We start from the raw sequence: 16,705 nt of genomic DNA, 5'->3' as shown, positions 1-16,705 counted from the left end.
GAACACAGAAACTGCATCCTGATTGGCGGTTGCAGGCAGAAGTAAAGCAAACCTTGGTATCCAGAGGCAGCAATACCCAAGGGCACCGAGAACTGTTGACCCTGTCTCTTAGCCTTTGGGGTTGGGATTTGAAGGATGGCAGCAATCCTACTCTGAGACAGGCTCCTTTTTCCTCCCCTCAGCTGGTAGCTAAGATAGGTAGCTTCTGATGTACAAAGTTGGGTTTTCTTAGCTGACCACTCCGCAGTCATCGACTTATTGTTAAGAGATGAAACTGGAAAAGCTTATGGACAGGCAGGAGGTCAGCACTTACTGCCTCATCAAACATGATTGGAGAATTTTTAAATCCTAAGGGCAACCTGGTCCAGCTGTAACCTCCCTCTGCATCTGTCTATTGAAAGCAAAGATGGGTTGACTCATCTGCCAATGGGAGGCCGAAAAATGCATCTTTAGGTCCAAGACAGTGTACACTTGTTTCTCTGGAGGAATCAGACTCATGAGAGTGGATAGGTTTGGGGCATGATGGTCTCAGCCCTCTTATTCATGTCCCTCAAATCTTGGATGGGTCTGTCATAAGATGTCCCAGGTTTCTTCATAGACAAGAGAAGTGTTTTCCAGGGTGACTGACAGGGCAGAAGTTCTGTCTCTCTAAGCCAGTCAATATGGACTACAATGCCCCCTTTGCTTCCTTGGTCATTATTTAATCTGGATAGTGTTAGCTGGACTGATTAGTTGAACAATTATCATAATTTGATGTTCGGCCAGTGGGTTGGGGGTGTTGGTTTCTGCCTATTCCCCCAGGAATCTTTTGTTGTAAATCTGAGAGATAACCCAATTCAATATTTTGATTGGGGCAGGACTTTCAGCTAGGATATATTTTTCTGACTGAGGATAAGACCAAAAATTTTCAATTTTTCCAGGAACTGGGACCTACTCACAACTTAAAATCCCTCTAACTTCTGTAACTTCTTTCTAATATCTGACTAGGTGACTGAGTAGGGGCTCACTAGGTGACAGGCAATGTTGAGCACCTGCCCATTCTCCAGTGCATCTGGGTCTAAGGGTGTATAGGCATGGTAAGACTCTAGGAGGTGCTTTAGATATGCAGCAGGATGCTTTGAGGTACCCTCTATGACCTCACTTCCTCTTACCAGGTCTATGGGCTTCCTTGGTGCTATTTGTAGTCTAGCCAGGAAAGTCTGGCTGTAGGTGTCTAGTGCTCCGTTACCTTGATCTGTGTTAGGATCTCAATGTGATAAGTGTTATCAGCCAGAGAATCCCGTCTGGAGCCAAGACTGCATTCTTTGCTTCCAGCCTCACGTGGTCCCTTTTTTTCTGATGTGAACAGGATGTCCAGTAACTATTGACAGTCATTCTACGTGGGCTAGTGGGAATAGAAAACAGTCTCTAGGAGAGAGCTTGCAGTTTCTCAGAGAAAGGGAGGTTCTGGGACTTCAGCTCTGCAGGTCATTGGCTGGGAAGGGAACATATATCATGAATGGGAATGGGGGCTTCTTGTTTGACTCCTTCTCAAAAGGAGTCTGGGGGTTTGACAGAGGGGAGGAATGACAGAAACCACTAGGGTCTGGGTCAAGTCAGAGGAGTTCAGGGAATCAGGGATGGTAATTGAGACATCTGCTGTATTCTGGTAGGGGGCATGATTGGAACCCTTGGGTATGCAGGAGAGACATAAACTTGGGAGGAACCCTTTGTAGGGGGAAAAGAAGAGTAAAAGGCCACTGGGCCCAGGCCCATAATGGGGTCATCATTCTTCATCCAGGGACAAGGGTGAGGAAGTTTTTCATTCTGGGTCACTGAATAAAAATTTTGGTGCTTTTTCCTCTTGGGGCTTAGCTACTAGAATCTTGATACCAGCTTTAAGGGAATAAGTTCTGAGCCATGGAGGAAGCTGTTGCTAGGGACTTAACCAAACATCTATGTAGGGAAACTGATCAGGGTGGCCAGAATTTCCTGTGATCATCAGCCATGCTGCTTAGGCCTTTTGGCTATCATATGTTCCTGCAGATGGCTGTCAAAAGAGGGTCACTCTAACCCACAAAGGGTCTGGAAGACTTTGTATGCACCCTGAAAATAGTGGAGGAAACAGTCCAAAGATGTGAGCTGGTTAGAAGCAGAGCCGCCCATAGTTTCTCTTTCAGGATCTCAATTCCCAATGACAAGTACCAGACCCATCAGAAGAGACAAAGACAAACAAGACAGGAACAGACGATAATATGGAGACAACTTAGGGGTGGCACTCATGCATCTGAACAGACCTGGGGAATGTGTTGACATTTCACACAGATCCTGGACATTGACCAGTGGCTGTACTGACCTCTCCTATGTGTCCAAACAGAAGACACCTTAAGCAGACTTACCTGGAAGTGACAAATCAGGTGGCTCACTGAAGGGTATTTAGACAGGGACGTGGGAGGGTCTGGGTTGTTGTGAACAAGTTCTCTCAGCCGTGACCTGTGCCGAGGCCTTGGGGTTGGTCAAACTGGTGAGCATCTTGAAAGGATTTTGTTTTGGGATAGAGACCTAAAGACCATTTATCATGATCAGAGTTGGAATTGAGAATCTGTAGTAAGCTGGCAACTGCCTAGAGAGAAACACTTCTAACAGAGAGCCTCAAATGCATTTCACAGGGAGCTTTAAAGGCAAAGGAAACTACATCCTGGTTGGCAGTTGCAGGAAAAAGTAAAGCAGGCAGTGCAACAGAAGCCAAAAGCATGCAGCTAGCTGGGGTATTTCAACCCCGAGTTTCTAGAACAGAGTTGGGTGCTTTCCCACTAGGCTTTACATGGTGGAGATAGGAAGGGGTGGTGGTGGTGGTGTCAGTTTTAAGCTAAACCACAGATGTCCCAAGCTGAGGGAAGATGGGGGAGCCTTTGCCCAGTCACTGTTGTTACAAATTTGTCTAATGGTTTGCCAGTTTTGTTAATTCTTTGAAAGAACCAGCTCTTCCTTTTGTTGATTCTTTGGATTATATCTTTCATTTTTGTTTTCTTAATTTCTGCCCTAGTTGTGGTCATCTCTTTCTGTTTACTGTTTTTGTCTTTGGTTTGTCCTTGTTTTTCTAAGGCCCAAAGAAACATCATTAAGGTATTACTTTGAAGTTTCTCAATTTTTTTTTGATGAGCTAAATGCATATAACAGAATGAATATGTGAATATTAAAATAACATCTACCCCCACTGCATTGTTGGGGTCTACATACAACCCAGGAAACTCTCTTGAGGTCTTCAGACCTCTGTGGAAACTAAATCTTGAGCAAGAAGAGGTAAATTCACTGTGTCAGTACAAGGAGGTTTGCACTGATGCAGAGAGATATCTCAGAGACCCCAAATACTGTGCAGAGAAGGCTAGAGACATTCTGAACTCTTGAGGACAGGGTAGGCATGGCTCATCCTTACCATAGCGTCCCATGGGGGTTTCTCTGGTTGTTTGGGGGTCCTGGAGAAAGTCCTAAAGGACCCCACTAGGACTGAGTCCTTTCTGAGAGGCAGGCTCACCTGGTGAGAACCTCATTTCCAAGGGGCCTTTGTTTTGAGGGGGTCTGTTCGTTCCCATATAGAGTGACATGTGGTCCTGAAACACTGCTAGACAGTGGTCTAGGTGTGATCAAGAGACTCTGGACAGTCACCCCTGATGTGATTGGTCTGGGACCCTGAGGTCCATCGGTCATGCCTATAAAGCTGGGCATCCTGGCCTTTGAGCTCTTGACTCTCCTCCCTGCTCTGGCTGGGTGGCAGATTTAGGAGTTTATAAACTTTTTTCTTAGGGCTGCCTTTATTATGTTCCATAAGATTTGGTCTGCTTGTCTTCTTTTACATTTTGACTTCTTCCTTGACCCAATTATCACTCAGTAGTGTATTGTTTGGTCTGTATAAGTCTGTGTTTTCAGTGATTTCTATTGCTGTTGATATCTAGCTTTAGTCTTCTGTGGCCGGAGAGAATGTAGGATCTTATTTCAGTTTTCTTGTATTTGTTGAGACTTGTTTTATGTCCTAATATGTAGTCTATTTTAGAGAAAATACTATGGCTGCAAAGAATAATATGTATTCTTTTGTGTTGGAGTGAAGTGTTCTGTATGTATCTGTTAGGTTCATTTGGTTAATGGTTTCATTTATCTCCACTGCTTCTCTGTCTAGTTTTTGTCTGGATGGCCTATTTGTTGTGTAGAGTGAGTTTACAACCAATAGCATGTCTTTTATGAAATTGGGTGCCTCTGTGTTGTTTGGTGTGTATGTATTTAGAATTGTATACCCTCTTCTTGGGTTGTGTCTCTTAATAAGTGTGTAGTGATCTCTCTCATCTTTTCTGGTTAGCTTTGGTTTTGCAGTTCATTATGTCAGATATTAGAACAGCTACACCCACTTGTTTCTTAGTTGTGTTTGATTAGAATACAACTTTATAACCTCTTTAGTCCAAAGTGATTTCTGTCATTGATGGTGAGGTGTGTGCCTTTGAGGCAGCAAAAAGATAGATCCTGTTTTCTTATCCAATAAGTTAGTCTCTTTATATTAGGAAATTGAGGCCATTAATATTCAGAGTTATTATCGAAAGATTTGTGTTAGTTCCTTTCATTTTGTTGTTTTCTTAGACTTCTTTTGATTAGCTCATCATTTCATCATCACCATCATTTATGCCCTGGCAATGCTTAAGCATGCATGGGCAGCCTGTTTATGTTTGCTCTCCAGTTGTTCCTATCCTGGGCAGTCCTAGATGCATGTGTTATTGTCATACCCAGGGTTCCACAGTCTTCCTTTATGTTGTCTATCCAGCGTTTTTTGGGCTTTCCTCTTCTTTTATCTCATGCACTTCTCCAAGCAGTGCTATCTTTGGGTGTCTGCCTTCATTCTTTCTCATAACATGGCCAAAATATCTCAAGCACCCTTGCTGTATCCTGTAGTTCACTCCTGTAGCTGGAGATGTTTCTTTTTTTTTTCTTTTAAATTTATTTATTTATTAAGGATTTCTGCCTCCTCCCTGCCACCGCCTCCCATTTCCCTCCCCCTCCCCCGATCAAGTCCCTCTCCCTCATCAGCTTGAAGAGCAATCAGGGTTCCCTGACCTGTGGGAAGTCCAAGGACCTCCCACCTCCATCCAGGTTTAGTAAGTTGAGCATCCAAACTGCCTAGGCTCCCCCAAAGCCAGTATGTGCAGTAGGATCAAAAACCCATTGCCATTGTTCTTGAGTTCTCATTAGTTAGTCCTCATTGTCTGCTGTGTTCAGCAAGTCCGGTTTTATGCTTTTTTCAGACCCAGGCCAGCTGGCCTTAGTGAATTCCGGATAGAACATCCTCATTGTCTCAGTGTGTGGGTGTACCCTTCGCAGTCCTGAGTTCCTTGCTCGTGCTCCCCCTCCTTCTGCTCCTGATTTGGACCTTGAGATTTCTGTCCGGTGCTCCAATGTGGGTCTCTGTCTCCTTTCATCGCCTGATGAAGGTTAATATTCAGGAGGATGCCTATATGTTTGAGATGTTTCTTAAAATCATGTGACACCTAGAATCCTCCTGAGACATGCCATCTCAAACACGTTCGGCCGCTGTTCTGAAGAGCATTTCATTGTTCAGGTTTCAGAGTTGTAAAGAAGGCAAGTGTCTCATATACTTGTAATTTTGTTGTTGTCATTAGGTCTCTTGCTGACCAAACCTTTCCTAGTGCCTGAATACAACCCTCGCTGTCCCTATTCGCCTCCTGATGTCTAAAATAGTTCCCTCTTTTGAACTGAGGTTTCCTCCCAGACAGACAAAGTTGACTGTTTGCTTGAGGTTCTGATTCTTTATTACAGTGTTAAAATCCTTGTGTGCCCTTCCCATGTGTTGTATCTCAGTCTTCTCGATGTTTACTTTCATACCAAGGCTGTCACTGATTAACACCCCATCTATCTACAGGCCTTTCTCCTCATTCTCCAGGGCTGTTGCTATTATTAATTCTAGGACTGCTCAAGTTACAGGGGCATTAATTTGTTGTGCCACAGCAGTCCATTATCCCGCAAAGGATAAAGGGCAGAACAGAGGAAAGCCTAGCAGAAGCCCAGTGCAGATTCAGAGCTAACAGGAGCACAGTTGATTAGATCTTCACTTTGAGGCAACTGGCAGAAAAATATGAAAAAGATGGTTTTGTCTGTTAACGCCAACTTTAACAAGGCATTAGATAGCATTTGGAGGAAAGGACTTTGGGAAACAATGAGGTTCTACAGATACCCAGAAGAAATCTTAAGAATACTAGAAAATGCCTATAAAGACACCTTTGCATCCGTCACAGTCTGTGGAGAAGTAAGTGATGAGTTTAAGACAATCGTAGGAGTGGTGCAGGGATGCGTCCTCTCACCACTGCTCTTTAAAATATTCTTTTGATTAGCTACCCTGCCATTACTAATCTATTTTCCATGACTTCTTGGTGTGTTTATCCGTCTCTTCAGAGTGAAGTGTCCTTTCTAGCAGCCTCTGTAGAGCTGGCTGAGTCAGCATAAATTCCTTTCATCTGATTTTTATCATAGAGTTTTCAATATTAGTAGGTAGTTTTGCTGGGTAAAGTAGTCTGTATTGGCATTTGTGGTATTCAGAACTTGGAATCTTCTGGCTTTAAATGTTTTCTTTTGGAGGTATTATTCTGATGGGTCATCAGTGACTTGAGCTTTCTCTCTTGTGGCTTTTAATGCTCATTCTTTATTTTATGTTTTAGTGTTTTATCTATAATATGTTGTGGAAGCTTCCTTTTCTAGTCTTTTCTGTTTGGATTTCTGTAGGCTTTTGTATCTGCAATTTCTACCCTTCCTTATCTTGTGAGACCCACACACCTTGATGGTTCTCTCTTCTGCTGCCTTTTGGTGTATCTCCATGTCTGGTTTTCCTCCCTTGAGTAAGCTCTGGCCAACTGGTTGTTGGAGACAAGAGATCTTGGGAGGTAGGGTACAGTCAGGAGAGCTCTTGTGTCCAGAGGCTGAGGGCCTACCTGGGAGTGCTGAGAAGTGAGGTCCCAGGGGAACAGGGTAGGAGGAAGCAGTCCTAGTCTGAGGGGTGGTTGATGGAAAATCTACAAGTAGCCAGGTCTCCTGGCAGCACTTGGACGTGATATCGCAGTGGAACCCTTGGACCTGTGGAGTGAGGCAGAGTGGTGGATGGTTTACAAGATGGGAAGGGCATGAGAGGGAGGTCCTAGAGTTGTTGTGCAGGCCTGTGAGGTAGATAGGAGTGGAGCCTACCTAATTAATGGTGTGGGGAAAGCAAGTCCTAGTGAAGTTGAGAGGGAATTTTCTGACTTTAGTATTTGCTATTGTTATATTTTATACCCGTTAGTTTATTAGCTATAACTGGAGCATGGGTGTATACATGTACATGAGTTTATGTTTTGGTTTTGGTGGTTTTTCTAAGGAAATATAAATATAAAATTTGCTGTAATCTCTCCATGTGATAAGATACTACTATACTACTTTATTAATTTAGACACCTAAATTATTTTTTAGATTATTTTATGTGTATAGGTATTTTGCCTACATGTATGTGTACTACATGTGTGCCTGCAGAGGTCAGAAGGTATTGGATCCACTAGAACTGGAGTTATAGATGCTTGGCAGCCACCGTGTCGGTGCTGGGAATTGAATCTGGATCCTCTGCAAGACCAACAAGCGCTCTTAAAAAAGATTTTTTTTATTTATATATTTTATGTATATGGGCTCTTTGCATGTAGCATGTATGTCTGCACACCAGAAGAGGGCATGAAACTACAGTTATAAATGGTTGTTATCTGCCATATGGGTGCTGGGAATTGAACTCAGGACTTCTGGGAAAGCAGCCAGGCTCTTAACCGCTGTGTGGTCTCTCCAGCCCCAAGAATCTGTTAAAGTAATACTTTCATATTCTTCTGATCTCATATGTTATAAACCACAGACTATGATTTCATTGTCTTCTTTACAAAGCAGGTCTTTTTGATGTTTTAGATTGTTTTACCCTTTAATTTTTAAACCCTTTGGAATATGTAGAATGTTGAGCATCTGCCTTTTTTTTTGTCTCATTTGAATAGCCAAGTAGCACTTACTGAATAGCCCCCTCCTTTTTCTCCCACTGTATCTCCTTTATGGTTTATTTTGTTTATCTAAGTGTGGATCTGATTACAGGATCTATTTAGGTTTCCATTGCTTCAATTTTAAGTTATTCAGTCTGTAGGAATAGTGATTAATTTTTTGATTTCATCCGTGATCTTAGTTCTTTCTTTTCTTCTGCTGATTTAGGGTTTGCTTTATTCTTGTTTTCCAGTGCATTGTTTGGTTTGTTTGCCTAAGATTTCTCTGAGTTTTCCATGTGGGCACTTAGAGATAGAAATGTCCCTCTTAGGATTGCCTTCATTGTATCCCATAACTTTTGGTAAGTTGTGTGTTTGTTTTTATTCATTTATAGAATTTAAAAAATTCTTGAATTAGTCCATCCCTCATTCAAATATGCTGTTCAAACTTGGTCAGCCTCTGTTTTCTGTAATTTCTCTTCCTATTAATTTGTGGTCTTACTCAATTTTGATAAGAATACAAAGAATTCTTTGATTTTTTTTTCTTTCTGTATTTGTTGAGACTTACTTGCTTTGTATCCTGATGTTGTAGAAAAAGTTCCATGGGCTGCAGAGAATGAGAACCCTTAGTGTAAGTGAGGTGTAAATGACTTGGTCCATTTAATTCTACTCCTCTATTCTTTCTTTCTTTCTGGCTGACCTGTCGGAAGGTGGGAGTGAGAGTCGCTGGCTGTCACTACTTTGGGGTTGCTTTGTGACTTTATACTTAGTGTATCTGCTGTGAAACTGAGTCAGCCCGTGTTTGATGGGTATTTATTTAGAGCTGGATTATTCTTTTGGTGGAGTGCTTCTTTGATCAGTACGAATGGACCCCTTTTATCTCTGACTAGATGAAGTCTATTTTATGGGATATTAGACTAGCACACTTGCTTACTTTCATTGTTTTTATTGTTGGGTTGTTTTGCTACCATTTGCTTGGAAAACCTTAAGGTGGTGGCGCCTGTCATTGTTGGTGAGGTATGTTTCTCAGAAGAAGCAGAAGGAAGGTTCTTCTTCTCTTTACTGCTTCCCTCCCTCGTTTCTTCTTTTCTGAGGCAGTTTTTCTATATAGACCAGGCTGGCCTCAAACTCAGAGATTGCCTGCCTTTGTCTTCTGAGTGCTGGGATTAAAGGTGTGTGTCGTTCCCTGCCAGGATCTTGTTTTATAATCCAGGCTTCTAGTCCTTATCTTTTTGTTGGGAAATTCCAGCCATTGATATTCAGGATATTCAGTTATTACTGAAAGATGTATGTTGATGCTTATCATTTGATTGATACATACTGTGTATGTGTATGTGCGTGCATGCATGCACACGTTTCTTGGTTTGATTTCCTATTAAAATTTAGTTTTGCTTATTTTTTCCTCTGTATCCTCTTGTGTATGTTTATTTTTCTACTCAGTTGAAAGTATTCCTTTCAGGATCCTCTGTAAGGCTGAATTGGTGGTTATAAAATTGCTTCTGCCTACTTTTTAAAAAAAGATTTATCTTAATATGCATGTGTGTATGTGTGTGCATGCATGCATGCATGTGCATGCATGCTATATGCATACTGTGCATGTACAGATGCCTGTGGAGGCCAGACCAGGGCATGGAATCTTCTGGACCTGGAGCTACAGATGCCACCCAGTGTGGGTACTGAGAACTGAATTTGGTTCCTCTGAAAGAACAGCCACCTGAGCCATCTGTCCAGCCCTCCTTTAACCTGCTTTCATTGTGGAGAGTTTTTCTTTCTTTCTTTCTTTTTTTTTTTTAGATTTCATTTTGCTTCCCAACCACAGTTCTCCCTCTCACCCCTCCTCTCGTCTCCCTTCTCCTCCCCTCAGCCCACTCCCCCATACATTCCTCCCATGGGAATCAACCAAGTTCCGCACATTAAGCTGGGGCAGTACCAAGCTCCTCTCCTTTGCGCTAAGGCTGAGCATGGCTTCCCACCATAGGGAACGGGCTCTAACAAGCTAGCTCATGCACCCAGGGATAGATCCTGGTCTATGCCAGGGGCCTCTCAGATAGACCAAGCTTCACCACTGTCTCCCACATATTTAGGGCCTCGTTTGGTCTAAGTCGAGAGCTCATGAGTTTCCACAAGCTTGGTCCAGCTGTCTGTAGATTTCTCCATTATGAACTTGACCTCCCCTGCTCATATATTCCATCCTCCCTGTCTTCGACTGGATTCCCAGAGCTTATCCTGATGCTTGGTTGTGGATTTCTGGATCTGGTTCCATCAGTTAACTTGGATGAAGGCTTTATGATGATAGTTGGAATATTCACCAATTTGGTTACAGGGGAAGGACAGTTCGGGCACCCTGGAGAGTTTTTCTTCCATTTTAACAGATAGTTTCGCTGGTATATTAGGCTGGCTTCTCAATTATGTTTTTTTTTAAGAACTTGAGAAGCACATCTCTCTAAGCCTGATTGGCTTTTGAGGTTTCCATTGAGAAGTGAGTAATTACTGTGGCCTGGCTTTCTGTGTGATTTGGCCCTCTCTCTTGGAGCTTGAGGTACTCTTTCTTTGTGGCCTTGTGCATTTAGTGTTTTAACTGTTTACTTGGTGTTCTGTGAGTTAATCTGAATGGTACTTTCCTTAGATTTGGGAAATTTTCTTCTTTGATTTCATTGCAAATATTTCCTATTCTTTGGCTTGAAATTCTTCTCTTATACACTCGAGATTCACAAATTTTGCTTTCTCTTAGTATCCCAAAGATCTTGTCACTATCATTAAATATGCTTTTTTTTTTTTTTTTGAGACAGGATCTCATTATGTATTTCAGGCTGTCTTTTAAGCTCATTGAAATCCTTCTCCTGTTTCCACTTCCTGGGGTTGAAGGTGTGAACCACCACACTGGGCAGAGGCAGTGGGGTAGTGATTGTTGCTGTTGCTGCTGCTTCCTCCTTCTCCCTCCTCCTCCCCTCCTCTGTTTTCCTCATTTCCCTCCTCCCTTCCCCTCTTCCCCCTTTCACCTTCCCCTTCCTCTTCTCCTTTTTTTTTTTTTTTTTTAAAGAAATGGTCTCTCTGTGTAGCTTTGGGCCCAGAGCATGCAGTTCTCCTGCCCCTACCTTTCAGATGCCGAAATTATAGACATTACCATGCCAGACTTTAGCTGTTATCTTTATTATGCTTGTCTGCCAGTATTTTGTGATTTTGTGTTTTCTACATTTAACAAGAAATCAAATCATTTTAAAGAAGCATTTTCTATTTTCCAGTTCCATGCCTTCCTCACATATCTTACTGTTTTTGCTATAATTTTGAAATCTTTTAACATAGTAAATTATACATTTTTAAATTATTTAACTCCCCTTTTCTGGATCAACTCAACTTGGTTATAGTTTCATTAGGAAAGATTGTTAATTATTTATAAGGGATTTGTACATGCAGTTTCATGGTGACATCCATTGGTGTTTGACTTAAGGCTAGCCTAGGTTATTTACAAAGTAGATGAAGTTAGGGTTCTTCATTCCTCCCCCCCCCCCCAAGTTTGTATAAGATTGGAAAATGCTGATCTTTGGGTGTTCTTTAGAGGGCATTTCACAAACCTGGTATTTCTGGCTTGTTCTTTGGTAAGAGTTTCTTTCCGAGTGAAGCATGTTACGAACAAGTTGTTACCCCAGCACTGTTAACTAATGGCTCTTACCATCTTTAACTCTTGGTGTCCATGGTTCTGTGTTATTTTCCTGGGCAGGCTGCTGTGGGTGGAACCTGGACTCTTGTACGTTCAAGGCAGATGGTTTTCCATTGAACCAGATCCCTGATCTTAAGAATATCATAGAACCCACTCACATTTTAAGTAGAATTTTGAGTGTCTTTGAAATCTAGATTATAGAGTTGAGGATGTAACTCTGTGTGGTGATAAATTCCAGTGCATGAGTGGCAGAGACAAGGTGACAAGATGTTTAAGGTCGTTCTTGGCAACATTCAGAGTGTAAGGCTCCTTGGTTGCATGGACCCTGTTTCAAACATAAAATCTAGAATATGATACGGAATTGTTTTTACATGTATGTGCTGGTGACTGAACCTGGGACCCCACATACTCTGGTGTGTCCTATACCTGCCCTCAGCCATTACTCATACACTTTCGTCCCTCTGCCCTGTCAGCTGGGGACAGCTGATCTGACCTGGCCTCTGGCAGCTCCCATTCTTTGCCTAAATTCTGGGTCTTCTCTGCCCTTGGCAAATGCTTCCTGCCAGGCTGGTTTTCATTTGATACTATTGTTTAGATTTACTCTTCGACCTGGGCAACAGAGAGCCTGCTTAGTGATGACAACTGCATGTGGTGAGCAGGAGCCAAGGGAAAGAATATCAGAAGCCACCACTGTCCCTGAGTGCATTATTAACCCAGGGTTGCCCTGCAGTACCTGGAGTAGGAGAACATCTGTCTGAGGGACAGCCTAGAAGCCCTCAATCCTGGTATGACACCTGCCCCACCCTACAAGGTTAAATTTCAAGACCTCTGCCCAGGAAGTGAAAGTTTAGTGGGAACTGTCAACAACTGTAGGGCAGGTGGGAACAGAGCCTGGTCTTTCCTGCTGCCTGTGCCACCCTGTCTCCTCCTGCCACCCTTTCCTCATACACACTCATCTGATCCCACCTTTTAGCTTTCTGGGTTTATCAGGTGTGGGGTCTCTGCCAATCCAGGAAAGGTACCATGTCTGGACCCCCCGACACTTCCCTCAGCTGTTATTCTTGTGTCTACAGGGTCTGCGGAAGAGGGAGCTGCTGAAGGAACTGCTGCCAGTCATTGGGCAGAATCTTCGATTCCAGCGCCTCTTTACTGAGTGCCAGGAACAGCTGGACATCCTGAGAGACAAATAACTTGCCCTGGCCGTCCCCAGCTTCATGAGGGGCAGGACCACACTCTTGCTCCTGGCACGTGCCAGGGCTAGCCCCCACCTGTCAAGGCGGTAGTGGAAAGAGAGAACTTGGCGGAAGGTGTATTGTGCTGCACCAGCACAAGCCCAGTTCCTGGGTGGACATACTCTATGTCCCAGGTCTGGGATGACCCCCAAAGGGGGCAGCTTGTCCCTCCAATACAGGCCTAGCTGTGGACCTGGGGTTGGTACTGGGGCTCTGCCTTGCTGCCCGGAGTCAGGGGTAGTCTCCTGAGCCTGTGTCCAGCTCGGCCCCAAGGTAGATGTTGGCTCCTGACCAGGCAGATGCTGTGCTGCTTCCGCTCTGACGAAGCCGTTTGTGAGAGCAGAGCCTGGGAGCGTGAGGGCTATGCAGTCAGCAGACGGACCTGAAGCCTGTGTAAAAGCAAAGCTGTTCTGACACACGGACTATTTTTTTACTAGAATTTGCTAACTTGGAATATGAAGTTTCTTTTGGTTGATCAGGATATCCCTATGAGTTACTTGGACATTGGTCACTTGTAGGAAATTTAAACTCTAATTATGACAGCTACACTGAAAAATAATTGTATTGAAATTAACTTGTCTATCTTCATTTGGTTTAATTTTTAAATGTTTGTAAAAAGAGACACTTTGTGTGTTGGGGGGTTGGGACAAGGGAGGGCAATTTCTTTTCTAAGTGTAAAATAAATGAACATGCATTGGATACCAAACCATTTGCCTTCCTTGCCTTTCTTCTCATGTCCTATCTGCCCTCACCATCTTTCTCCTCTTGTGGCAGTGACGAGGTTGGAGCATGAAAGGATCTCCCTGTGTCATGTGGTCCCTCTCGGTACCCCATGTCGAAGTTCATCTTTGGTGTGTGGAAATCAGCTGTCTGGTCATCCAGCACCTCAGGCTAGTTTCGGGCTGACAGACAGGCACCATCGGTGCCTCAGCTCTTCGTTATGAAAGATACAAACGTGAGGATACTGAATTATCAGAAGCCTCAGTCATGTTGGCAAAGTCCTGGCAACTAGAAACCACTCTTGAATTATTTCTCTTTCTCTCTCAACATTTACTCATATGCTTGTGGATGTGTACGCCACGGTGCTTCTGGAGGTCAGAAGACAACTTTGGGTGTTCTTTCCACTGTGTGAGCTCTGGGGATTGAACACAGGGCACCAGGCTTGCTGGCAGGTACCTTGCCAAAGTCTAGCAAGTCTATTTTAACCACCACTGCTTGCAGTAGGTGGAGGCCAGGGACTGCTGTTTTCAGTCAAGATGGAATAACACAGACCAAATTTACTCTCCTGCCTGAGACAAGCAATGAGCCAGTCAAAATCCATGAGTCAATGGTTTCAAGACACTGGGTATGAGAAAAGGATGGCAACTGGAGTGTTCAGCTGATAGTGCAAGGCCCTGAGTTTGATTTTAAGCATCACATACACAAAAGATGGAAAATGCTGAGCCCCAAAGTGCCAAGCTTCCATGGAGAGAGTAAGGAAGTGGAACACAGGGCTGCCTGAATTGAGGAAGTAGGATGGAGAGAACAGGCAGCTGCTTAATGGAACAGGATACCAGAGATAAAAGAGCTCCATGGAGAATAGGAAAGTTCAGGGATCCCTTGAGCATTCATCCAGCTTAATGCTGCCCAGTACATGCATGGTGGAAGCTCCTACATCGGAAGACCACTGGGCCAAGTTTGAGATCTCCGGTTCATTGTTTTGTTGTCAAGGCAGCATAACTATCACAACCATTTCTTTTAACCCTTTTAAGAAGTACATATGGAACTGGAGAGATGGCTTGGTGGCTAGGAACACTTGTTGCTCTTGCAGAGGACCCGAGTTCAGTTTCCAACATCCATATTGGACTGCTCACAACCACTGGTTACTCCAGTTCCAGGGGAACTAATGCCCTCTTCTGGCTTACACAGGCACACCCCCCGCCATGTGTATAAGCCTACACTCACATGTATACACAAAATTTAAAAATGAAAATAAATCTTTTTTTCTTTTGTATTTCGAGACAGGGTTTCTCTATGTAGCCTTGACTGTCCTGGAACTTGCTCTTTAGTTCAAGGCTGACCTTGAACTCACAAGAGATCTGCCTCTTAAGTGCTAGAATTAAAGGTGTGTGCTGCTACCTGCATGGCTGTTTCTTGTCTTGTTTTTTTTCTTTTGAAAAATGAAAATAAAACTGAAGATTATATTTAAGATATGTAGTTTGAAGCAGGTAATTTGATGGTCTTTAGTGCCATCATGCCTATGTGCATACATAATCAGTCATTGTGGAAGCATTTTCATTGCCTCAAAAAGAAAATTGAAAGTTGGACATAGCCATTCACACCTATAATTTTAGCACCTAAGAGGCTGAGGCTGAGAGATTGCCACAGGTTTCAGGACAGTCCTGCTACACAAATGAGATCCTTTCTAAAAACTGCAGACTGGAATATAACTCACTTGGTAGTAGTGTTTGGATAGGATGCACAAAGCCCTGAATTCAACCCCCAGTGCCATTTAAACCAAGTGTGGTGGCCCAGTCTGTCCTCCCACTATTCAGGAGGTGGAGGTAGAATCAGAGGTTCAAGGACATCTTCAGCTACAGAGGAAGTTTCAGGCCAGGCTAGAGTATGAGACACTGTATGAAAAATTAAATGCAGATGGGATGGTAAGAGAAGGAATATTGGGAGGGATAGCCAACACTAAAGAATATTTAAGGGCTGGAGAGATGGCTCAGTGGTTAAGAGCACTGGCTGCTCTTCCAGAGGTCTTGAGTTCAATTCCCAGCAACCACACGGTGGCTCACAACCATCTGTAATGAGATCTGGCGCCCTCTTCTGGTGTGTGGGCATACATGGAGGCAGAATATTTACATAATAAATAAATCTTGAAGGTGAATCCAAAGACAAACATATAAGCATGCTCCTGAATATTAACCTTCATCAGGCGATGAAAGGAGACAGAGACCCACATTGGAGCACCGGACAGAAATCTCAAGGTCCAAATCAGGAGCAGAAGGAGGGGGAGCACGAGCAAGGAACTCAGGACCGCGAGGGGTACACCCACACACTGAGACAATGGGGATGTCCTATCGGGAACTCACCAAGGCCAGCTGGCCTAGGTCTGAAAAAGCATGGGATAAAACCGGACTTACATAGCGGACAATGAGGACTACTGAGAACTCAAGAACAATGGCAATGGGTTTTTGATCCTACTGCACATACTGGCTTTGGGGGAGCCTAGGCAGTTTGGATGCTCAATTTACTAAACCTGGATGGAGGTGGGTGGTCCTTGGACTTCCCACAGGTCAGGGAACCCTGATTGCTCTTCAAGCTGATGAGGGAGAGGGACTTGATCGGGGGAGGGGGAGGGAAATGGGAGGCGGTGGTGGGGAGGAGGCAGAAATCCTTAATAAATAAATAAATTAAAAAAATAAAACAAAGTTTGCTATTTTCAGCAAAAAAAAGAATATTTGAGGAGTCATATGGGAATCTACTATAACAGAAACTTCTTAAATATATACATACAGGAAAGAAATTTAAGTGGAATTACCAAGTAATGGAGAAGACAAAGCCCCAACTAGATGTCTCTTGCCACCAAGTGAGACCTCTAGTGCCAGAAATGGATTAAGAATAATTAAGTTGTTGGCCAATGGGGCCACATCGAAACTGCCACACAACCCAGGTTATTGCCAGAGCTATTGGTTGCTCTCCACAAATTGATGGTAAGGTTCTATTGCTGAAGAAAACACCTATATATCTCATTGAATATGGGGAAGTTGAGTTGGTAGCTAACTAGAGCCTCCATCCATTTTCACTAGTGTTCATGGTAC

At 43.4% G+C, this 16,705-nt stretch overlaps 1 protein-coding gene across 2 annotated transcripts in view; it reads left to right on the top strand.

Moving 5' to 3' along the window:
- LOC102002839 (protein HIRA) overlaps positions 1–13,598 on the top strand; it is a 103,873-nt gene extending 90,275 nt beyond the window's left edge. For both annotated transcript variants that reach the window (XM_005372048.2, XM_013355545.2), the window contains one exon: positions 12,741–13,598. In XM_005372048.2, the coding sequence (XP_005372105.1) occupies positions 12,741–12,857 (117 nt within the window). In that variant the 3' untranslated portion in view covers positions 12,858–13,598. The remainder of the gene's footprint in view (positions 1–12,740) is intronic.
- The last annotated feature ends 3,107 nt before the right edge of the window (positions 13,599–16,705 follow it).

The sequence above is a fragment of the Microtus ochrogaster genome, unplaced genomic scaffold (assembly GCF_000317375.1).
Source record: "Microtus ochrogaster isolate Prairie Vole_2 unplaced genomic scaffold, MicOch1.0 UNK165, whole genome shotgun sequence".
Taxonomy (NCBI): Eukaryota; Metazoa; Chordata; class Mammalia; order Rodentia; family Cricetidae; genus Microtus; species Microtus ochrogaster.
Note: the sequence above shows the minus strand (reverse complement) of the source record. Positions and strands in the feature narration are given on the sequence as shown.